We start from the raw sequence: 26,427 nt of genomic DNA on the forward strand, positions 1-26,427 counted from the left end.
TGATAAATTATTTTATAGAAAACACCAAAAAAATTACAAGAGAATGTTATCAAGTGTAAACTTCATTGGAATATCATCATAGATTTAGTGAATTACCATGACATTGGAACTAATTCTAGTTTTACCGCCCTCTCTGGCAATTCCGTCTTTGGTCTGTGTTAAATAGGGATTTCATGATGGTGCAAGTTTGTAATAAAACCATGTGCAATTTCACGTGTGTTTATTAGTTTGTTTATTTTGTATTTGCCATCAAATATACTATATCATTTGACTATGACAATTATTTGTGAAAAGCCATTGTGTCAACACAGGTGGCGCTATTCAGCAAAGACCTGTGTCTTATGACGCATAACTAGCCTCGGAAGGCTAAATATCAATCATCCACCATTTTAGTCAGCGTTTCTTCCGCGGAACTATATACAAGTATTTTGTTCTTGTTTTGAACACATTCTCTCCTTATTTTTAGCAAGATTGAATCTTTAATGAATTGATCAATTAAAATTCCGCACAACACTCATCAGCATGTCTTATCTTATTAACATTAAAATGTATGTAAATTGCGAGGTTAAATGTCTAATGTTTCTCAATATTGTATTGACAAGCAGATCGCCACAAACCAACCGAATAGCGCCATCTGTGTTGGCACAGTGTGGAAATAGTTCCGACCACTTTTCCCATAGTTCCACGCGCGGTATGTGTCAGATCGGTTGGTTTGCGGCGATCTGCGTGTCAATGGTGAAAAGCAGCTATTCTAACCAACCAACTAACTACGCATGACTGCCACGCGTTGTTAGAGCTGTGCAAAAAACAAGTTTTCTTTGCTTCAAATACTTTGTAAGTGACTACTTTTATTCCAATACGTTTTGTAAATACTTCTTAGTTACTGCCGTTTATTCATTTTGTTTTCTCGGTAAAAATCTACCGTATTTTAGTTGATTTTGTTTTTAACTTTTAGTTTGCTCGTCGTGGGTCCTTTCCAAGATGGCGGCCTCCACGGCGAGTACACGTGTTAACCATTTTGCAGGGCTAACACGTAAACATGGTCTGAAATGCGAATCAATTGATGGGATACCAATTGAAGCATATGTTAAAAGTATTTCTGCTATTCTCGAACCTGTGAATATTATTGCCGCTTCCCGAGAGAGCGGAAGTGTTATTGTTTTTCTCGACTCTGTGAACGCTGTGGAAACTTTGTACAGCTGGTCTGTCAGTGGGAGACTGCTTTACCCATGTGCAACCCCTTGTTAAACCTGCCACGAAAATAATTCTCTCAGGTGTACCCCCATATATACTAAATCACATTATTCAAACTGAACTGTCAAAGTATGGCCACGTTGTTAGCAATTTGCGCTTAATTCCACTCGGGTGCAAACAACCCGAGCTGAAACACGTCAAATCCTTTCGCCGTCAAGTTTATATGTTGTGCGACAATAATAAACTTGACGGTGTCATTAATGTCACTCACGAGGAGTGGCAATATCGTATCTACTTGTCAACTGATGATATTGTTTGTCACAGGTATCAAAAAAGGGACACATTACGAGAAACTGCTCAGTAAGTCAACGGCAAACTTCAAACGAACCAGTTTGCTATCATTCTCTTCCAAATAGTAAAACCCGCCCCGACCCTGAACCAATACCTGTTGATCAGTCTACTATTGCTACTCTTGATAAAACTGATGAAGCAAACGACATTAATGAAAATGGTGATAATGATAACAATAGTCAAACTATGAAAGTTGACGACACGCCCGGAAATGTAGAGTATAACAGAAGTCACGGAAACAATATGAATGATAAAGGTGACGATAACGTAATAGGTGTCAATGTGTTACTATACTACTAATCCTGCTAATCATAATGCGTTGCATTATAAACAAATATTTATCGCAAAGTTTTATTTTTATTTTTCCAGTTTGGTTTTACAAAAAAGTGTGACATTTCGTTATCGTCACCAAATAAACCGGAAGTTAAATTGGACAGATTAAATAAAATACACGAGAATTTCACGCAACATGTTTTGCCTGACAGAATCTCGTAAGTATATGAATATACTTCAGAGATTATACGAGTATATGTATATTGAAATGTAATATTTCGAAGGATGCCATCATGGGAACATTGTACACCACTGTATTTGAGATGAAAGCATAATGCAGGCTAACAAGTGGTGTTACAGGGATATATATTATAAACGAAATTGTTTGCAGGATTACAATCTGAATACCATTAATTACCTATTAATAATTGATACAGTACACCGAATCCGTTCTGTAATATACAGCGTAACCTGACGATAAACGGTTTGGGGTCACAGAGTATTGTTTTTAATGGATATTGTCGCTGGATATTTAATTACGTTATCCTGTCGATAGTAAATCGTGTGTAAATTTGTGAGAAATTCTGTGAGATTTTGTTTAGACATGGAATCTGCAATACAGTCTGGTTAAGTTTGAACACTTAAGATTGTGTGTTAATTATACATCGCACTATTATGCAGAATCACACTTCCGTTCAATCCCAATCCAGTGATAATTAGAAAAAATGGCCCGAAATAAATCAGCGTGTGGTGAAAACAAGAATCAGTTATTTTGGAAGAGATTTCCTGCATCAAATAACGATCCAGTTATCTACAGAGAATGTAGATTTTTGGATGACATTATATATATATTGGGCAATTGGTTAATACAAATATTGGCTGTATAGCTGGAATTGTAATACAAGAGCACGATGTCACGAAGCTAATATTTGTTTGTAATAAAAATTACAGAGCAAAACAGGTTTACTAGATATTTTATTACTAACGCTCATCATATAAACTAGTTCTCAAAAAAATAGGTTGACAACCAGGCGAAGACGATACAAAACTCGTGTTCAGAAAGAAAAGGAATTCTTCTTTTGTTGTGTTGCATCGCCGCTAGGTGGCGCGATTTGTAGCACAGGTGTATCGGGAGACACGTACATTCCCGTGTCATCAATTTATCTGTCATCTTGTAATCTGTAGTCAATATTGTAGATAAACCGTTTTTTATTAATATAAATGTTCCAACAGTTATTTAATATACCATGCCTCTACGTCACATGGATTCACATGGAATTTTAAAAAATACGGAAAACGCAGACAAGAACGTAAATAATTTCAACCTCAAATGCGTTACTTTGCTGTCTTAGGTTTATTGCGTTTCTAAAATATTTAAATGCCGCGATCTTTATAAATGCGCAAGTAACTATTTTTCAACAATCATAATTCAAAACCCTTTATTACCTATTTCACATGGGATTCTATTGAAAACATGATTAATAACTGAAAAGATATGTTTTTATAATTGAACCAAACGTGATAATGCGACCAACACACTCGCAGTACAGCATGTGCAATTTTACTATGTATTTATAATTTATGTTGAATAATAAACAACATTGCACCCACGCAAATAATAGAGTTGGAAATTAACTTTTTCCTCAAACATACTTGCTTTCTTTCCTGAAACTTTAATAATCCTTAATTATCTAAAAAAAACGAGAAACTAGCAAACTAATCACTAACCAGATGCAATATGTTCTCTCAAATACCGTATGGCGTACACTTCGTTATTTTATTACATATATTGTTTACATAAATTACAAACATGTGTTGGAATTTTCTTGAAAAACCCGTATTATTAACGATACTAGTTGAATTATTATTTTGATGACTAATCAATATTTTATGTACCGACAAAGCAAGTATTAGTGTATAAAATTGCGATTTTTTTACCATAGTACACACACGGCAGATGACGGTCCAGTTTTAAGGTTAGTCTTATGAAATGTTGTTGGTGCATATTTAATAACAAAATACCCCGACATCGACACATTTGCATAAATTACATGAAAAAACAGGGCTTTTGCGGAAAGAAAACAGTACAGTATTTTAATGTTTTGTACTAAAATGCGTTACAACTAATGAAAACATTTCAAATCTCAGCTAGCAAAAACAGACCGACTGCCAAGGTCTGTTGTTCAAATTTGAAATTGTTCGATTTCTGCCATGGGTAAAAATAAACCAGCATTACGCTGTACCCGAACATTTCTGATTGCATACGTTTCAGGATTTGTCGGCCTTTCTATGTTTTTGACCAGATAGAGGTTTCTAAATTCATAAACAGAATGACTACAACGTATTTATTTGAATCTTCATATCATTAAAAGTTTTGTCAAAATTGAATTTTAAGTGAGTTAAATTAACTTAAAAAATGTGACATTCCCGCGCTTTTTGAAGGTTTTCCCTATGTTAACGACAATCTGTCATTATAGTGACTAGTGTGGTTTGAATCCACACTCGGTCGATGTGGTACTTCGCATCGTAGACTCATAATATCGAAGTTGTTAGCTTAGTAAATAAGTACTGAAAGTATTACCGAACAAGCAAACCTTCAGCGTTAACGCGTTAACTGAATATTGATTCGCTGTCCATCGTTTATTTTTGTGAAATCCCGAATTGTATTTGTCTCAGCACAGTGTGAATGTTGTTGTTGAAATCAACATGATGACGGACATACCCTTGCGGCTATGCCTTGCAATGAAGTTAAATAAATTGTGTAATATTTTAATTAAATAAACTCCTTTTACGCTCAATCCAAATTGCAATGAACAAACCAACCAGCCAACAAACCAACCAACCAACCAACCAATCAGGTGTTCTATTAGATATCCTTCTGCGAGACTACGTTCTCTCATGTAAATTTTAAACAAGTAACGAAAGACTAACGAAAATCCAAACGTATGTACAACTTCAGACCCACAGAAATAATAATCTGATTCGTTACGCTTTAAATCTGATCGCTCGTTGTATCAAAACATAAATAATTTTAATATGCATTACATTCGGCAGCACTGATCTTAATGTGGAAATTAATTACACGGTGACGTATGTTCTTTCGACAAATATTAATCAGTTTGCTTGGTTGTGTACCTTTTTTATTAACTTCTGGTAAAAAGTAATTGTGCATAAAACTGGATACAAGGTTGTTGCTGAAATGATATATACACTATTAACATCTGGTCAATTTGATTATTCACAAATATAATTAACAGTAAATATGCAAATCTCGAATCTTTATTAATTTATTGAATTTCACTTTTTATTATTGAGTGCACTCCCTATAGCTTTGTTAGTGTATGATTGGTTATCTAACATTTGTTGGTAAGTCACGTTTAAAATTCGGTGGTCGTCGCGCTGCGCCGCGTCTTCGAATTAAATGTATTGCAACCAATGGATTTTACACGCGTTGTGTATGTCGCTATGAGTCCCATATCGAACAGGACGCGGCGCGACTACAACCACCCTTCAACATATTTAAATATTATGGGTTTGTTAACATTTACCAAGTATCCGTATACTATTAGTGTGCTCTTAAGTTGGCAAATTCCGTTAGAGCTGGTTGTTGACTGTGTTGAGTTGTTTGTCTTGACAGTGCAACAATTTACTATATCTCAATGTGTCAGTGATATAGGCGACAACCCGTCCTGGAGCGTGTAAAACCACGAAATAAATGAACTCCAGAAAATAGTAATCATGTCATCAAAAATAACTCCAAATTTAAACACGCCCTTAAATCCATTAATGAAATGAAACGAGGCGATGCACTAGTATAATCTAATTGGCTGTTGCTCATAGTAATTTACGTTTTTTATCACACTAAATTTTTGACCATGTTTTCATTCAGTTGTCTGCAACATGAAGTTAAATTTATTATTGGTAGTTTACACATGCGTAATTGCCTGTGCAAATGCACGCGGTTTAAGGGTAAGTATAAATAAATAAATACTCATTTCCGTTGTTGTATATATATTCCCCCTGATTGTCTTCGGCCATTTAAACGAAAATTTAGTTTCGATAGAAGCTTAAATTGAATGCACGTTACCAAGACACTGTATATTGGGAACATTTCAATACCTAAGTGAAAAAACATTAGATAGTGCAAAAACACAAGTGTATGTAGTATAATAACAATTTTACTCTCTCTATACATTTTACGTCCTGATTACACATGCCTTTTCAATTTCACGTTGTATATCACATCTATTGCCTTCCTCAGTGTAAACTTAACGCCGTACTTTTCTTTTTCTCGACACACCAGCAAGTTGAAATAATAAGCGCCACTGCTGGTGAGTATTTGTGTTCATTGTTTCAACGTATTAACACGATATTCCCGATTATTTAAAACTACACGGTGTGTTACAAATATCGATAGTGTGAAGTGATAGCCTGGATAAGATATTATCCAAATCAATATCAATATATTTGGAGAGCTTTGTTTAATTGTGATATGAATTATATCCTAATCTGCATTCGTGGGATGATATATTATAGCTCGGGCTCATTTTTTTTACAAACTCGTATTTTCTCTTGGTTGCATCATGGAGGTATATACCTCTATGGTTGCATACTTTGAAGCCCATTTATCTTCCTTGATTCTTTTTACCTCCAAGCTTTGACCCTTTTTAGTGAAATGTTTGTAAAATAGTTTGAAATACTATTATAATAACAATAGTTTATAAAGTATATCAGGCATCATATAGATTGTAGTGGACGACTGTGTTGTTGAAAGTCATTTCATATATTTGAAATATTATTCTAGAATTGAGATGTTCCGATGGATCATTGGTTAACTGCTTAGTGGATCCATGTGATGTGACGTCATGCGAACTTCCTTATGCTGGATGTGAAGCTGATTACTGCGGTGGTTGTAACGCTATATACTATGATGCTGACGGCAATGTATTGGATTGTTCGGGTAATTATACCATAACTGATTATACCATTGAGTACCATCTTATTTATTGACTATGTAGTTTTGTTTTGTTTTTGTGTGCCGTTTTATCAATGGTTGTCAATCAATTGTTTTGTGTTCTTGGACATGTAGATTTCCCTATAAGACTTTTGTTTGAGGATTTATGGTTGGATATGTTATTGCAACATTGCAACAGAGAAATGTTTCAGCAGACTTACCTTTGTTTACAGGTTTAATGTTGTTCATTAATCCACAGCTCAAATTATGCATTCGGGTTAATCGCAAACTAGATCGACGTGGTAATCATTAAAGTGTATGTTTTGTAATACGTCAAAAATAGTTAATAATACAACTATGAGTCGATATCATTGATGTTTTACCTCATTATAATACGACTTGGATATAATAAACCGTACTGAAGAATTTGTTGCACGCAAGTAAATGTTCCAGTATATTTTCACTCTTGTTATATCGTAAAATATTACGATTTCAATAGTCCTACATTCAAAGTTACACTTTTTACCAAGGAGGTTGTAACAAACTTAAATATAAAGATGCAATCATGATTCGAGTCTTCAGGCTGGGAATTGCCCGCCTCATGTTGTCAAACTGTTTTTATCTCGGCTAAGCTTGATTACTTAGTGTCAAAAGTGTCGTCTGCGTATAGACATATTTTAATAACAAATCAAATATTTCATTAAGCTTTTTACAAACTATTGACATGTATTTGAAAATCTAAACGATACACCCTGTGATCTTGATATCAAAACATGAGTGGGAAATGTGGCACAACAAATAACGATGTATATCCATCTTTTAGAACTTTATTTGGAATTGCTCCTTAATTTGTTTGATGTGTTTGCCTTGTTCAGCATGTTCGTAGTTTAGCAAAGTTAGTTATTATTATTATTATTATTATTATTGTTAGTTATTATCTTTCTATACCGTAATTACGCTAGATATCCACCACTTCATTTATAAAAATAAGTCCCATAACACTCACACGTCAGCTGTTTGTATAAACCTTATAGCTTTTATTTTGAAGCTTTGGTTTTCTTAAAGATTTGTTTTGTTTTATAATCACGGAAGCTTTGAATTTCTTACTTTAATACACGTACTCTGTTTATTTTTATACTTCCTCTTCACAGTTGGGCTAAAGAGTTTTAAACGCATTTATCAAATATTCCTACTTCTGATGCTATTGTCGTTCCATACTTTGTTATTTTTAGATCACCTTGGCGAATGTCCAAGAATTGGTAATGATGACCAAATATGTGTCCCGTGCACAAGTGACAGGAACTGCGGTACCTCTGAAAAATGTTGTGATGATTGTTGCAAGGTTGCTGTAACAAGTAAGAATTTGATATCAATGTATATTGTAGTACTCATACAATGAAATTTCAATATATGCTTTAGTCGATATAATAACAACAAAGTTCACCCCAGAAACAGTGGACATACAATGTCAATGACATAACTTATTTTCTACCTCGGTTTCGCCTTGGTTAACAATGGGAGTAACGTTTGTATATTGCTAACCCCATTTTATGTAGAGCCGTATGGGTGTCTTATGAGTGATGGTTCATTCTGGCCAGATGGTGCTTATCGTATAATAGACTGTGTCCTATGGTATGTACGAGTACAATGCAATATATAATGTCACGGTTCGTTCAATATTCACGTTTATTGTAATATAAAGTAAACACGACAGTGAATTCTGTTTTATTTGTGTATGTGTTATTATTTTGAATATATAATTTACTTTCTTTACTCAGTCAGTGTCAAGGCACGGCGTTTAGGTGCATTGTACAGATATGCGGTGAGTTCCTTTAAAAAGTTTCCACCACAAAATCCTTTAAATTTAATACTTTTTTAGTTCATCGTTTATCAATCATTACTATGTTCATAAAAGATGTCTCGTATTGCAGAGATTTGTGAACGTAAAATTGCAAAGTAATTTAATTAGCATGGTACCAGCACTCAATACACGGAGTTTGATTGTTCATGTACAGTAACCAAGACACAATATTATAAATTCTTACATAACCTACCTCACATGATGAAATGTAATTTAGAATAGACTTCTACACATCACTGTCTTAAACTAATCCATTTTTAGTTAAGCAAATTAATAATTTATTAACAGCATGTGCAATCAAATCATACAGATTTTTTTTAGAAATTTTATTAAGTTTTATGATTTTCCTCACTATAAATCTAGCTCCAATGATCTTGAAGTCAGTACTTCATGGATATAGTATCAGTCAATTTTACAATATTGTTATTGTTGTCTAAACAAGCGTGTTTCATGTATTATGTCAAATTGGCTTGCGATAAAGAAATGAAATTATATTAAAAAGTTTTCCTTTCATAGATGTGCATCCATGTCCCGGTGGTGTTCATTTGACCTCACATAGTTATACAGTGTTTTGTGGTACCACTCCTCAAACGGGATCCATTATTATAGAAGACTGTCCATTCGGGTATTCCTGTCTCGGAGATACCAACTATAAATATTCTCTGTGCTGTCCTGATGGTAAAATATTTTTAATATAATTCAGTTTGCACAATTGTATGAACAGTATAAATTTACTCTTTCAATTATGAATATTAATATATTATATTTGTTGTACCGACAGATACTACTTTGGGCTGCTATGTGAATAATGCTAATATACCAAATGGTGATTACTATATTAACGACGAGTGTTATGCATGGTGAGTTAAAATGCGTAAGAAACTATTTAAAATGAAAATGAACTTTTGGAAGCATATCTTTATTTGCATTCCATATAAATTAATTACATTTTAGGGATTCAAGACCTTAAACGGCTTTCATTATTATGTTTATATTGATATTATGCGTTCCTATTCAAAATATATTCACACCAGTTTTTATTTAGTTTAGATTGACCCCATAGAGAAAGCGTTCCTCTGAACGTTCACCGGCTTTAATGAGTATAGTGGGGATGAGTCACACAGAAACTGAAAGTCAAATATAAACTGACAGCTCTCAAATCCTCGTGCTCGTACATTTATTTAGGGGTCTAAATTGTTGGTTGGTAACATATATTTGCTCAACTTAGATTCAAACTTGTTTTTGTTCGATTGTTGATGTCATTTAATTGCTTCCAATACTGCATACATCACACAGATGAGGAAGATGTTCATACATAGTTTAAGGTTTGTTCTCCTGCGGGCGTCTTGACATCCGGGCATTTCTGCTATGTCACTTTACTTCGTATTGTCATTATCAAGTTATCTTGTTGCACATGTTTGTCATAATCCAGATGTCATTATAATGTTGACTTTGTTTTTTTTCAGTCAATGTGTAAACGGTAGGATTACATGTGAGGACACACCGTTATGTGGTAAGTGTATATCCATTACCCTCTGCATATGAAATGTGAAAACATTTGTTATCACATAATATCACTTGTTTATTATCGCTAGTGACGTCATGGACTAGTAGGATCCACAAATCGAGGTCGAGTGGATAATACACCCCATGAGTCCCATTTTCATAAAGACACACATCACATTATGATCTATGCTACTTGGGAATGGCGTCAAACCGTGTCAGGGACTGCCAATTCTCGCAACGATCTTTCTTTTTCGCTCATTTGTCCTTTTCAAATACGCATAAATTGATGACGTGTTACGTTTAATGTTCGATAATGGTATAAACGTCATAAAATTGAATGAATGCACCGTGTGCACGTGATCATGCGATAGACATTTTCTTATCGCATTGCGGTGTCAGATGAATTGTAATAAAGTTGTAGATAAACAGTTTTATTTTGAACTAGTCGGTTTTAAATTTTAGACTTCATTTTTGAATATATTATCTGTAGATAAAATGTGTCCCAGTGGAGTACAACCTTATAAAGACGACCAAAACATGAATGCATTGTGCTCCGTTGCAATTGGTGTTGATAGTATATTAACTCGGACCTGCCCACGTGGTTTCTACTGTAACATGATAACGAGTTCGCACGGTGTGTGCTGCCCGCTGAAACGTAAGTATTTACATATTTTATTTTCATTTTCCATTGCGAAATCAGACTTTAAGGCGTCACAGTTCCTGTCCTGTCCCATGCTACGTATGCAAAGCGCGTATATTACATTTTGTCACAATTACATTTTTGAAACGCTATACAACGATTGTAACGTTTCAATGTCTACTGTGCTAAGTAGCGACAAATTTAATTGTTATGAACTGCAACTTTTAACAAATAAATAAAAAAAGTCTCTAATTTATTCCTCATTTATATTATGGGTTAATTAACATATACACATCTTCGCAAGTGTTTTCAAATGTTATTGCTTTTTCTCCGCCAACTAGGTTGTTAAACGTAACTCATTTAGAGAAAAAAAAACATCTTTTCTGGGTGTTCAAGACCGTAATTTTATATACATTCATTTGCTCTATTTACCAGTTGATGTGTGTTATTATAACGGCGTTGCGTACCCAGTTGGTGGAACCGTGATATGGGGCTGCGCCCTCTGGTAGGTTTCACATATTTGTTATTATTGTTCAGTTAACGACAAGCTGCCCATTACTGCCCATGCGCTAGTATACTGCCAATACGTGCTAATGACATGAACAAGTAGTATTTATAATCGTGCAATATCACTACACTAACGTTTTTGATTGTGTCCCCAGTCAATGCCGGGATGGTGGATTTGTATGTTTGTATCCCCCTGGTCTTATCTGTGGTAAGTTCCGACAATATTTGGTACTTCAAGTTCAACAGCAAATGTTAACGTAATAAATATGACAATATATTTATACGTTTTGGTCGATGAAGCAAATAAACCAACAACAAACAATATTATGAAATGATTGCAAGTATATATACTGCTTGTAGATACAGTTGTATGACCTATTACAGATTACTCTGTTGTTTCCTGTCTTTTTAATACCAGCGCACTTTTTCATAGATCCATCAGAACCCATCTGCCCCAATGGCGATGATTACTATACAATTACGGGAACAGATGTTAATTTCTGTACACTTCCACTGGATGCACCATTGGGTCTTACACAAGGGGATTGCCCGGCTGATTATTTTTGCCATCCTTTAGACCTCGGATACAGTATATGCTGTCCAGCAATTTGTAAGTCTTCTCTTTCACTACAAATCGTCTTCAGTGGTGTTTGTTATTGCAATTCTCTTTTCAACTATTGTTCACCGACACGATGCCAATGGACTGGATAAAAATGACCACGCAAAATATTTATGCGAAACCGTAACTCTTGGCGCATGCCACCATACTGGATAATTGGTGACATCAAGCGTTGATAGTATGTGTATTTATTTATATCTGTAGCTGAAGATTGCGTTGTTAATGGAGTTCTGATTCCGAATGGCGGAGTGATTCTGATGCCAGACTGTGTGTTATGGTGGGTATTACAGATTTAATAATAATGTCGGCTAAAACAGTGTATTTTCGTAGCATCTTCTTTGGTGTTCTCTATTCAATCTCATATTTTGTGAACGTGAAGTAATAATTAGCAAACCCCATCTTAAAACCTGTTGACGAAACTATGATTGGTAGCACATGGATCGGCGATCACATTCTCACTAGTAAATGTTTTGTTCGTATTCTCAGTAAATGTATAGACGGCGCCATGGCATGCATAGAGGAATTACCATGTGGTAAGTAACAACATCACTAAAAACAACAGTTATTGTACCTACAATTATCAATTAAGTATAGTATATAAAACGTATATTTGTTTTTGTTTTTTTTTCTTTCTAGATGAAATATGTCCGAACGGAGGTGATCCATATGTAGAAGATGGTGTTGGAACAGTGTTCTGTTCAGGAGCTCTTCTGACATCAGAATACTATGCAACGAGAATAAAGCATTGTCCAAGAGGATATGAATGCACTGCGCTAGATTCGAGTGGTCTATCGGTGTGCTGTCCTATCAGTGAGTACCGTACATTAATTAGTTTTAACAGACTGCTATAAAGTACACTCTGACAACACCGTACATTTAATTTCACGCGATTCCCGTTTGTCCTGTTTATAGGAGATCCGATTGGATGCCCCTGTCCTCGCATTCCAATAGATAGCTTTCCAGTATGCCTATCCAACTGTGACAATTGTATGAACCATCCGCCATACGACATTTGTTGCATTGATGAGAAAGCGTGTCCAGGAGGCTGTGTTGGATTCATTAATACTGTTGGTGGGTTATGTTCACGTTATTTTTTACTATGGTAACATGCAGTATATGCGACATACAAGTGCAAATGTGTTCAATCTGTAGCACCTGTGTTTGATTCAACAAATGACCGGAAGTGTTCATCCATGTATAATATATTACAATATGTACTACATGTGCGCTCATTATTGTGGTTTTCTATTGTTTTTATAGGTTACTGTAGATATGATTGTGAATACTTTATGCCAGGAGATACTATAACAGTACCACTATGCACAGAATGGTATATACTTTAGAAATACATTGTATATAAATCGATTGGCAATTCATTTATATTTACGTAGGTAATTTGTGTTGTCTAATGTACATTGTTTATTTCTTGCAGTCAATGCACAAACGCCGAATGGGACCCCTGTACCACAGACCCATCTTGCAGTAAGAAACATTCTGTTATGGCTTACGTCACAATGTTATTTTCGTGTCCATTGCATGCGCAAACGGTAATTTACATAAACAGTACTGGCGCATCTTCACCGGGAAATGTATAACGTTACTATTCTCTCGTTTGATTTTTTTGTTATAGCTTGTGTTACTCCACAAACGGACGATGTGGGTAATGTAGTCACGTGTTTGACAAATGCAGATTGCTTGCATGTATATGGCTTCACATGCATTGATAGGATATGCTGTAACGGTGGTAGGATTTAAGTTAAACATTATAATATGAACGTTGATTTCACTTGATCGTCTGATGTTGAAACTCACCAGCAATTTCTGTGAATATCGTTAGGTGCTACATTTATGATACAAACATTAGTCCAACAGTAGTATTAAAATGTTTAGTTTGAATTAATTATAATTTACCCCGCCATGTAATCCGTGTTATGTACTTGCTTTACTTTCTATGTCAACAGCTACGAGTTTATATTTTTCTTTGTGCCAGTTTGTTGTACTTTTCGACAATACCAAAAAACCCAGCATTTTGTGACATCAGTTTGACAGGAAATCGTTATACTGTTTTAGATCAGATCGTAGTAATATTTGACTACTATTGTATAATACACAGTTTTTTTTACCAACAGACTGGGTTCCTTGCGAGAAGCCCTTGTTAGCTGAAACTGGATACCCGTACAATTGCGCATTTACAGAATGTCCGACTGGATATTCCTGTGTGCTTAATTTTGAATATGGTGCATGTTGTCCAGGTAGGGTCATGCTCGTAAAAAATGTATTATGGCCATATATACTGAACTAACATATTTTTGTGCAAATTGTACGATTCGATCTCTCGCAATATGTTCACAATGTCATTAACAGAGGTATTGCAGAAATAGTAATAGCTCGGTATCTGATTGTACAGATAAATACCCATGCTGTCTTGAACCTGAATCTGGACCGTGTGAAGCATATTTGCCACGATGGTATCACGATTGCCGGGATAACAAGTGCAAAGAATTTATTTACGGTGGATGTCAGGGGAATGATAACAATTTTCATACTAGAGCAGATTGCGAAAAAGAATGCGGAGGTAAGCAATGTGCAAATGAAATTTACAGTATCCCAGTTTATAAATACGGATTCCTAACAAAATGATAGAATTCATTTCAGTAATAATTAATTACAGATATATGATAATATTTTAAAATTATAGGTGACTGCTGTTTACCTGTTGATCCTGGTACGTGTAAAGGTTCCATTTCCAGATGGTACTTCGACTGTGAAATAAATGAGTGTATAGAGTTCATATACGGAGGATGTGAAGGAAACAACAATAATTTTGAAACGGAAGAAGCGTGTAGACGACATTGCGGTGAGCAACATGTCATCTGTGTTCTCGTAATGGCAAAGATATTACAAGAATATTAACACACATCACTGCATGTGATTAGTATCACGTGAATATCATTATTATATCTTTTTCCAAAAAAAGATGGACCATGCCCGTGTCCTGAAGGATTTCTGGGGCAAATGTGTTGGTTGAATTGTGACGTTTGTGATGAACATGCATCAACGACGCCAAACTATATTTGTTGCGACGACGGTGGCTGCCCGGCACCAGCATGTCTTGGAGGAGTATACACGCCAGGTAATTGAAATTACAGTATAGATACAACAGCTTAGAGAATATCAGCTGACCTTCGCTTTTCTGTGCTTAGTCGAAACCTGTCCTTTTATTGGCTTTAGTCACGTCTTATATGCCTGGATCTGGATGGCTTAAGTTTATGTCCCAGAACTAAATTGACTATAATACCATAGAAATAGAAATCGAGGTACAGGTACCGATCAGCCCGTTGTAGTTATTATAATTGCCTAAAATGGTAAATTGATATGCGAATTGATCGAGAAAATGGTCACGAATAACATACTTCGCGTACGCAATATGTGTAATATATGAAATCTACTACACACTCAAGAGAATATCACCATACAACGTAATATAATAGATATACCATATCCACGGAATTGCAACGCCGTGCTCGGGAATAATTTATCACAATGTATGCTATTATTCCCCCCCCCAGAGAACCCGTATATTCGCCTCCAAAATTATTCTCTCACACAACCTGTACATGAGCGTGTATGGCTGTTTCTGACCTAATCAAACATCTCGATTGCCAGAATCTTTGGACCACATTTCCCACCACCTCAGTACAATATTTTGCCCATGTATATTTATTTTTTATTTATTTCTAATTTTGGCTCAAATGGACTTAAAAATTTAAAGAAATTGCGAATGGTGACACATGTTGACCCTTGCGCTTCAAAGAGATAATAATTATAGACACTCGCAATTTTTTTTAATTTTCACAGAAGGATTTTGTGAGTTGGACTGCGAGTATTACTCGCCAGGAGATGTAGTAAACGAAGATTGTGAAATATGGTAAGAGATTTGTTTTTCTGATTATCTTCGGTTAAAGTGCGGCAGTCGTAGCGCAGCTCATGTGCGATATTGTGTTGATAAATATTTATTTTCCCACAATCCAATGCGCTCTTCTAATGGAAATCATGAGTACGAGGTTTAACCTGAGCGCGACTTGCCTCCTTTGATACATTCCAATCACCTAAAAATACCTAATTAATTCTTGGTAACGTCTCAGTTTGTACTCGTTGATCTGCCAAGTTGCCATCTTTGTTTATATGAGACCCATATGTCTCGTGCATGCCTGGCGTGACGACTACCGCCCTTTAAGTTCCATTAGACTTATTAGATTTAACTAATACGAAACTTACAATCGTAGACTAGATTTAAATATTCTTGAACAAAACATTTGTATACTTTCTATCAGCGTTTGTAGAGAAGGGGATTGGATTTGTCGACCTGACTTGGCATGCGGTGAGTACATGTTACTTTTAAAATGTCGTGCATACAGACATTTGAATTTCAAAATTAATACAATAGTAAGTTCGAATTGCTCGACTGTAATTGTTTTTTGTGTGTTGCAATGTGTGACAATGATTGTTTTCACAGGTGGACCATGTCCTTGTCCAATCGATTTTGTACCGGAAGTGTGCTGGGTATCGTGCGATGAGTGTATTGCAAATCCTGATCAGGATTACCTTTGCTGTTCGGACATTGAAAACTGCCCGCCTCCTTCATGCCTGGGTGGACATTATATTGAAGGTATTTCAGCGTTTAAATTTGGAAATGCTTCGGGTATAATTAAGAAATATATATCACATCATATTTGTGTGTTAACAATATACACTGTACTAGTATAATGATATTTACATGCCCGGTGCTATGACGTTTGTAATATGTGGTGATTTGATTGAATGCTGCACGACAGTATTCGACAAACGCCATTATAAAACTCTTTACATCCGTTCTTAGGTTACTGTGAAAAGAACTGTACTTACTACAATCCATTTGAAACGTATGTCGAAAACTGTGAAATATGGTAAGCAGCAAAAACGTCTAATCCACACATGTATTCCCCGCAGTGAGTGTAAAGTAACAATATTGTAATTGCTTCCCCGATAATCACTGTGTGATGTTTTACAATAGGTGCAAAAATAATTCGTATATAAAAACATGTGATCGAACTCAACAGTTATTAGCTCCGACATTACCAACAACTGGCACTGTAATCTCATGCAGAATCAGTGGAAAACAAAACCCAACAATCAGCTTGGGTGAAAATAACGTTCTGGTAAACCTGTCCGTGCAGTAATTGGTTCTCTCCTAGTGAATGACACCAGTGACCCGACAAAGGGGCGGGGGTACTTTGTAATAACATCACACGAAACAAATTTCAACATTTTTGCACTGCTGTAAACATCGGACACTGCTTATCGGAAAAAACAACAATAATAATAATATTATTACTTTACACTCACTGTAACTACCATTTATGACAATCTGATTAAAATCTGATGTAGTGTACGGGCTTTAATTATTTTGGCTATAAACTTGTTTTAATTTTATTTTTTATTACTTTTGTTATTAATGCCTTTTTATTTTATTATTTTACTTTGATTTTTTGTTTAATTCCGCCCTACATACATCTGATCCAACGCCTATGTAAGTCCCGTTCAAATCTCGCGTAAGTAACAGCCAATCACAGCCCCCTTTTATACAGGCTGTCGGTTGCTTACTTTTCAGTGTAGAGATACTCTACGGGCAATCTTTCTGTACATTATATTTTGCCCACTTGAATAAACCATTAATAGAAAATTGCTAGTATATTTTTATTTACAAAAGAAATTCCACAGCATTTTACAATTGTTGTCATTACATTGAATATTTTTTTCACTTCCAACAAATGTGTACACTTCCTGGCACGGATCTAGAAGCCGTACCTACACACGATTTGGTGACGTCACAAAATACATGACCTTCAATCGGGGTCATTTCCTCGGTATATACGAATTGGTATATAGAAATTACAATAAAGATACTTAAGACATTGCACATAAGGTAAAACAAATCATGTGACAATATAATGATAATAACGGTAATAAATCCTAGCTTTAACAGTTGAACACAACGATCATATAGTCAGTCGGGTGACGCCGAGGGTCACGCACTTGTTGCAAAATGGCCGTGTGGTTGAAACTGGGTCATGGCGTGACGGGCGAGGAAGACATCATTAAACACTCTGAAAATCACAATAAAACGGGGAAGTGGTTGCATATTACGGCGTAGCCAACATGGGAAATAAAAAAACGCTCAATACAAACGACACGGATTCGAATCACACTAGATACACTCACCAGAACCGAAGCAATCAGAAACGAGCAATCGTTTTGGCTTTTCCGTTCAACTCATCGGAACATTGGAGTAGTTAGAAAAATGAACACCACTTAACGACCAACGTCGTGGCGTGGTACACAAGCGTGCCATCAAAATAAAACAAAATTAGCTTGAAAGAGACAGTGGGTTCCCGCTCAGAGCTACCGTAAAAGCGTAATTCAAATAAACTGAAATCTCTCAAACCGTAAACAAGTAAGCAAAGAACGTCGCGAAAAAATAATAAACCTCACAAAACTCCACCATGCAAAACTGAATGAATAAATAATAAAATAACTTACGTCTTAACCTGGACGACGAGCAATTTGTTCAACAGTTTCCAGTCACAAGAGATAAACAAGACCCAAGTCAAGGTAAGTTTTGTTAAAGCGTCGATGGCGTTCCCTATATCACGAAAACAATTCAGGCAACAGACGAATATCTTCTGTGGTGTGGTGGAATTTATACTGTGTGTGCGGAATTGTTGATTGGGGGTTCGAAGCCAGCAGTTAACATTTTGTTAGAAAGTTTCACAATTAAATAAAATATCCAATGATACCAGTATATTTATTTCATTATTTTAACAACTTGCGATGGTGGAAGTTGGTCAAACACGAGTTCTTACACCTAAATAAGTATCAAATATTTATCCACTCATTTATTCTCTCAATTTAACAACCTTGTAGAGGTGGAAATTAAACGACAGGTATTTACTCACAAGTATAATGGTCAATATTTGTCCATACATTCATTTTGTCAATTTAAGAACTTGTAATTGTTGGAATTAATCAAATGAGAGTTGTTTACACCAAAATAAGTCTAAAATATTTGTCCACACATTTATTGTCACAATGTAACAACTTGTTAATAGTGGAAATTACTTAAACGCGACTTGTTTAATCAGTTGACATCAATGCAACTTGCCCGCAGACAGTGCACAACAGAGTATCATTATTGAACAATTATGAACAGGAACGTGTCTTGGCATTAGGTTTAGGGTCGGGTCGGGTCAGGTATGGGCAACGGAATTATTAACAGAAACGTGTCTTGGCATTAGGGTTAGGGTCGGGTCAGGTATGGGCCACGGAATTATTAACAGGAACGTGTCTTGGCATTAGGGTCGGGTCAACGCAACGCAAATGGCAAACACCCAATTGGCAAAATGTACACTAACGGGTTATGCCATGTATATAGTTTACACAAGTAAAACACAAAATTTCCAATTTTTTGGACAATTGTAACTCAATAATAGAAATATGTTGTATTTCTATATATACACACACTATATAGTCTATATAGTGCAAACACAACCAGTCAATCCATCGTGGTCTTGTGGATCAGATCCCTACATAGTGATCAGGAGGACCCGGGTTCAATTCCCTTGCCTGCCCATCCTTTTCTCGCAAACAATAAAGCTCGTGGTACAGTGGACAAGACAGTGCGGTGGGAACTCAAAGATCGCAAGTTCGAATCACGGATTGGACACTCCTACAAAATACATGAAAGACGTTAAAAACCTAAACAACGGATTCAAAAACTGTAGTCAGAACACAAGAATACTAACTCACATGGAAGCCAGTCGAAGTCGACGAAGAATGAACACAGTTGACAGCTGTAGGTCACGTGCATCAACAGACACGAGGAGCATGGCTGCTCTCCAAATGGGTCCCTTCTTTTGTATTGACCCCCGAATGATTACTGATCCCCCTTTCTAACTCTTCCCCCAAAAATAATATATCGCCCCTTTTAAAATGTATTGACCCACAAATTAATGATTATTCATGAGCACAGAAACTGCTACGTCATGAATAAATTAGCATAATTAAAAAAATTGCATAAAGTGTAGGTACGTCTTCTGGAGTCCTGCCCACTTCCTGATACATCTTCGCCAGCCAAGGTTCGTTTATTCAGTCATCGCTTCAATTTTACATCAAACGCCGAGTATAATTATCTAGAATGGAAGCAAAAAAACTAAGTAAATCATAATGATTAGAACACTGTAAATAGCTATATAAACAATGCAACCTGATTTTACCGTCCCACGACATCGACGCAGAAAACTGGAGCAAAAAAATATTTCCTGATCAATTGCGATGTGTCCAGTCCAAATCAGCCGTGTTTTTCTCGGTCGCTAACGTCGGTATAATCCGCCATTTTATTCGAGTGTGTTTGCTACCTGACTCTGCCCGGTGACGTCATCACGTGCGCTATAGAAGGAGATCTGTGATTCGTTGACTAAAATCGTCGATAGTTGGTCTCTTGGAAATATCGTTACATAGGCATCGGGTCAGATGTAAGTAGGGCGGAATTTTAAAAAAATTACAAAATCAAAGTAAAATAATCAAATAAAAAGGCATTAATAACAAAAATAAAATTAAAATAAGTTTATAGCCAAAATAATTAATTAAAGCCCGTACACTACATCGGATTTTAATCAGATTGCATTTATGACTACGCAAGTGGTCGTTTCGCTCCGTTAAGGCGTTACCGATATACACATATATCCACACGAACATTGACGCGACATTACCCGGGGGCATTTGTATAGTAATTTCGAATATGCTCTCAGTATTGTGCCCGTATTACCATTAGATTGGCCATCAGGGTTCATAGATTAGAAATTTGCCTGATCAAAATTACATCAACGATAGCAGATAACAATTTGTACCTTGTTGTATGTATTGCACGTATTCTTGAAACAGTTAATATAAACTGCGTTTGTTTAAATCTATTTAGCGAATGTAGAAACGGCAAGTGGTACTGCAAACCGGACCCTGATTGTGGTAAGTTAAATTATCAAGAAGTGCTACTGAGACTAAACATTATTGAATGTCACTATGTAAAAATGTTTCCATAATATTAATTTGTATAGAGAAGCGTAGGTAAACGGGTAAGGTGCAGTACAGTTTATATAAAATTTAATTTAAATGCACCGTGGTGTGTACTACATATTCTATGGCTCACTAATAATTACTGCGTGGGTGTTTGTAATATTATAGTTCAACCACCTTGCCCTATGGGAATTCCTTTAATTGGTGCTGATGGGATTCCGTTGGTTGTGATTCTCTTGATAAGCAGTGTCCATTTGGCTACCATTGTTACACCCATCCAACTGACTTGACATCAGTGTGCTGTCCAAATACAGATGAGTGCACACTACTCATTTAGTTCATGAATATTCGCGAATCATTCAAATTTCAGGAATAATATATGCCTGGAATATACTTGTAGAATGTGTGGATGGTGCATGGACTGTCTGGTTCGATAGAGATAACCCAGGAGGTACTGGGGACTGGGAAACGACATCCCTTGCCATCGAGTTGTATGGTGATAACATGTGTACCAATCCATCGGCGATACAAGTGCAGACCCTTGACGGTATTCCTGCAGAAGATACTGATGAAATATTCTTGCATTATTCACCGGACATTGGCTTTGTGTGTCGGATGGCAGATCAGCCAGATAACACTTGCCTTGACTATCGAGTGAGATACTGCTGTCCAGGTAACACATTTATTATATTGTGTATTGCAGGAAAACCGGTATACATTCACATGTTATGTTTTCTGAGTCACAAATTAATTAATAGTTGTGTCACCGTGTTCCGCGGGATTTCCATTAATTGTTGAGATGTTGTCCCGTGGTTAAAAACATTGATTCCTCGTTGTGGCATGTCCGATAACGTTGTGTAATATGCAGTATTATATGTGTAATTTTAGTTCAAACAGCTAATCCCCCATGTGATGGTGAATGGTCACAATGGTTCGACGAAGACAGTCCAGAAGAAGGGATTGGCGATTTAGAAACGCTAGCAACTCTATGTGAAACGACGTGCGAACGACCCAGCGCAATTCAAGCCCAGACTATTGATGGCATACCAGCTGAATTAACAGGCGATGTGTTACTCAGCAATGATATCATTAATGGATTTGCTTGTTTGAATGAAGAACAGGACGATGAGAAATGTGAAGATTATAAAGTCAGATTCTGTTGTCCTGGTAAATCAATATTCACAACAAATAATGTTTTTACGTTATTTTCGTTGAATATTTGAATTTGAGTATTACTTTGAATTGAATACTTATTATAAGCGAAAAACTGTCTCGTCTCATTAACCATGTTTTTCATTTATGTAATATCATTATACAGAACAGCCAGATTGTGACAAGTGGACAAAATGGTTCAACACCGATAAACCATGTGAAGGTTTAGATGCAGATCGTGAAATCACCGCCGTAATCAAAGATGAATATCCAAATGAAATGTGTAAAAATCCGTTATTCATCCAAGTTGTTGTCGCCGCCACTGAACAACCTTCATCAAGCACCGGGCAGGTATTCCTACATCACGATGTCGATCCTGGATTTGTTTGTCTTGACAAAGATCAGCCAGCTGGTGATCAATGTCATGATTACAAAGTTCGATACTGTTGTGACGGTACGTATTTTTATACATTAAATATGTTAACTATTACGTACGAACTTGTCATTTCACAGACAAAGTTGTGATTGCTGCATTCGCACCTGAGCGTTTCCATGAGGTGTAAAATTATTTCCTGAGAGCTCTGAACGTCACAATGCTTCCTTCCAGAACAACCTGATAAACCCGGACAATGCCCAATGGTACCTTCTATCGACGATGTCCGTCCAAAGGGTTACTGCTACTATGAATGCCAAGATGATACCGATTGCCAGGGGAAGAAAAAATGCTGTGCTTCTGGAATATGTGGCACCATTTGTATGGATCCTTTGTTCCCATGTTTCCATGAGGGCGTTATTTTCCAGGAAGGCGATGGCAGAAAAGAAGACTGCAATACCTGGTAGGTTATTAGTGAATGTAGTGGACATTTCGTTACGTAATACTAAAGATGAACTAGATACATTTATTATTAATTTTTATTCAAAAAGCTATATTGCATTATGCTAACACCTTGGTTCGAAGTCGCTTATTTTCAAACATATATTATATATTCTTGTTTAATTTTGTTGCATTGCTTGATGGATTCAGTTATAGTGTGGACGTTGAACCCAATATTTACAATTTACAATATTTCAATTCATAACGCATCTGTAAATTGGAAAACGTACATGCAACCAGTAAGCATGTAAGCGAAAGCAACTTCAAAAGAGCGGGTGAAGCCAGAAGGAGTAAACAAACTGTATTAGTATTACAAAAATATTTAGTGACACTGGCAGAAATGAGCGAGTGTTCAACAGCTCTACAAGTTATGATACACCCTGTCTGGGGCTTATTATTTTTAATCTCTGTCCCAATATTTGTACTTAATATGGCAGTTTATTCAATTAAACTATTTTCAAATGTTCGGTTCCTATCATTACTTATAATAACATGTTATTGAATTGCGAAAAAGATCAATATTTGGTTGTATGACAATTTCCCACATTTTACCCTATGTAAAACAATTTTCCAAATAAAACAAAGCCAGCAATGCTCTGATGTCATGTAGTCGAATAGCCTAACCCTGAGTACAGTCCTGTAGGTTGGTCTCCTTCCGCTGATCAATCGGCCCCCACAGTACTGGGAAGTCGCATAGACCGATGATTCGACACCCGCCTACAAATATATGGCGGAGAACCGTTCTGCCGTTTTCATGACGGTAACCAGCTAAAACATCTTTCGACCAATCTAGCGATCACAAATACCATTTTTGTGGCCGAAAAATTAACCTACTGTACTGGAACATTGACAAAATCTAGTTTTACGCAACGAAACAACGTTTTGTTGATAAATACGTCAAGAACAAGATGGCGGCGTGTATTTTCGGTTGACGTTTGAAAATGTCGATTTGATCGACCGTAGTAGGTCTCTTATGTAATTTCCCTTCCTGTTAAGGTATTTAGAATAGTTGGACGTATCGACCTTCTCATTTTTTAACTGCAAAGCTGAATGCCTCTTTAATCGCCCGAACATTCCTTCACAATAGTGTCGAATTCCCAGTCTATTCGACTTCTCAGCAATGTAGGGGCCGAATGATCAGTGGAAGAAGGCCAACCTACAAGACAGTACTCAGGGCTATTGAATAGCCGTGACTGTCAGCACCGGTCGTATTATAAATTTCACAATCCGTAACCGGAACATAAATCTCGCTGCTATGTGTATCCAGCATTTGGTGTGACGTCTCTCAATTTTCTATTCTTAGCTGCATTACATATATATTGTTAAATTCAAATAATTGAGTAATTTACAGTAATGTGGCAGTTGTGCCGGCCGACACTGTGTTTTGCAACTACAATACTGCATGATTTCTTATTAACCAGGTTTTGAGTCATATTGTTCACACCATCACTAATACAGCTTTTTAATACATACTGTAAAACATGTCTTTTTCGCGACCATGTCTTTTTTGCGAATTTAGAACTCATTCGCTAATTCAAGATGTCGCTAATGACTTCATTATTAATTCACAATGGCCGCCAAACAAAGAAATCAACAATGACAAGAGATTCGCTAAATTAACATTTTACCACAATCTGCTAAAATTCCATGCCGCTTTTTGGACATGTTTTACAGTACGTTTAACAACAAAGTACTTATAAACGTTAAAACGCTACATTTCTCAGGTTGGATCACGAGGGCGCTGACAGATGGTCATTTCAATGTTTAGATATGTTAAGAGAAATGCATTCTGGATGATAATAGGACCCTTTTCTTCATACGCAATGTCAAGGGAATTAAGAAAGAAATGAAGAAATAATAATTTTGCAAAAAGTTCTTGAGCGATTGCTATAATTATAACATTCTTAGCTTGATTGATAATGTCAAATCGCGGTCAGCACAAAATTATGAATGCTACCTGGTCTTATTTCGTTACCATAACGTATCCACCAAATTCGGCTTCGTGCTTAATGATCCGTTTCAACCTTATGTCAAATTAACGTTTCTGAAGTGCCAATCCAAGCAGTCAACAGTCTGTGTGTATGATTCTATAGTGGCCAGTTGAACCATCATAATAACACATGTAAGCCAACCACTTAAATTACATCAGTCTAATGACAATTATTATATCCTTTGACAGTTACTGTACGAGCGATGGAACTTGGGCGTGCACAAAGATTCTGTGTGGGGATACAGGTACGTTTTATTTAACAACTTATATTGTTATGTTCTAGATATTCGGACCAAAGCAAATGACAAAATTGTCCGAGTCACAATCTTCTACATTTAATACAACTACGTATCTCAGAAAGCAGATGGGAATTTTGAATTGCCTTAAGTTAAACTTGGAAACTATTGTAAAACAATTCATGTGAAGCAAGTTTGGAAATCTCGTTTTATTCATGAAATATACCATGTATATGGATGTTATTGACAATAAAGGTGATTATTACATCCATAAAATATTATAAAATTAAAATAATTTATTTCATTTTCTTTACAGTTATCGAGGCAGTCGAGCTCGAGGCTACCGCTGAAAGACTGACAATAGGCTGAGATAACGCTTGATTGAATTCATCTATTTAAGTCATCCTTTAATCGGCAAACCCCCTCTTGGCAAATAAACTATACGATCAATAACTATGGCTGGTTACGACAGCTAATTAATATTCAATAATTGTTCCTTCGAATTTATTCAAATAAACTCGGCCTGTAAATAATGTTGTTGTTGCTGTTGTTTTCGCAATTTTCGGACGACAACAATATGACCACCATTGAAGTAAAGTTAAAACGTACCCATTGGCAGACTATTCAACACACAACAGGGTAAATTAACAATTGCGGTATACAACAAAAAGGTGATACGAAAACATTGAGCACGTGTCATTCTGGGTAATAATTGCCTTGTTAAGAAGACACTTGCATCAATCAGACAAGTGATATTGATGATATCAGAGATTCATATTTGACTACGCGCTAATTATGTCTGCAAAAACAACTTTTCAAATGTTAAGGTTAGTCTTTCTCTGGTAAAATCTTGGTTTAATTGTTTAGATGAAAAAATACAATATCCCTTTAAACAATGAATGTGTAAGCACATCGAATGTGTTACGAATGCATATCGCATTGTAAGTGGAGTACCAAATTTATTTCTTTGACATGTGATTAATATGGCATATACTCTTTTCGACAACCGAATTCAGTATGGCTTAGCTATACCCATTTGCATTGACTAGAGACAGTATAGTTAGCAAGATCATCTTGGTGACAATATTCTGCATTGCCATCACGTAATTCATAAAGAAAGGCAAACATACTAATCATAATCCACTGTTAACCAACATATCCA

The 26,427-nt window shown here is 36.0% G+C and overlaps 1 protein-coding gene across 1 annotated transcript; it reads left to right on the top strand.

Moving 5' to 3' along the window:
- The first annotated feature begins 633 nt into the window (after positions 1-633).
- LOC146739441 (uncharacterized) lies at positions 634-25,798 on the top strand. The gene is made up of 36 exons (XM_085502789.1): positions 634-834; positions 5,708-5,787; positions 6,122-6,149; positions 6,623-6,778; positions 8,005-8,127; positions 8,329-8,404; positions 8,551-8,594; positions 9,150-9,311; positions 9,415-9,493; positions 10,100-10,146; positions 10,630-10,794; positions 11,215-11,284; positions 11,442-11,494; positions 11,720-11,896; positions 12,110-12,182; positions 12,392-12,438; positions 12,542-12,715; positions 12,818-12,976; positions 13,166-13,235; positions 13,338-13,387; positions 13,536-13,649; positions 14,035-14,157; positions 14,313-14,480; positions 14,604-14,762; positions 14,883-15,038; positions 15,764-15,833; positions 16,240-16,286; positions 16,422-16,574; positions 16,785-16,851; positions 20,919-20,965; positions 21,384-21,686; positions 21,902-22,180; positions 22,332-22,619; positions 22,773-23,001; positions 25,219-25,274; positions 25,582-25,798. The coding sequence occupies exons 2-36, from the start codon at positions 5,719-5,721 to the stop codon at positions 25,632-25,634; spliced, it is 4,134 nt and encodes a 1,377-aa protein (XP_085358915.1). The 5' UTR covers positions 634-834; positions 5,708-5,718; the 3' UTR covers positions 25,635-25,798.
- The last annotated feature ends 629 nt before the right edge of the window (positions 25,799-26,427 follow it).

This window comes from Saccoglossus kowalevskii, chromosome 8 (assembly GCF_978046115.1).
Source record: "Saccoglossus kowalevskii chromosome 8, keSacKowa6.1, whole genome shotgun sequence".
Lineage (NCBI taxonomy): Eukaryota > Metazoa > Hemichordata > Enteropneusta > Harrimaniidae > Saccoglossus > Saccoglossus kowalevskii.

Coding starts and splice junctions, on each gene's coding strand:
- LOC146739441 (XM_085502789.1), top strand. CDS start 5,719: ATGAAGTTAAATTTATTATTGGTAGTTTACACATGCGTAATTGCCTGT. Junction 13,236..13,337: donor GTACCACTATGCACAGAATG/GTATATACTTTA, acceptor TATTTCTTGCAG/TCAATGCACAAACGCCGAAT. Junction 13,388..13,535: donor TACCACAGACCCATCTTGCA/GTAAGAAACATT, acceptor TTTTTGTTATAG/CTTGTGTTACTCCACAAACG.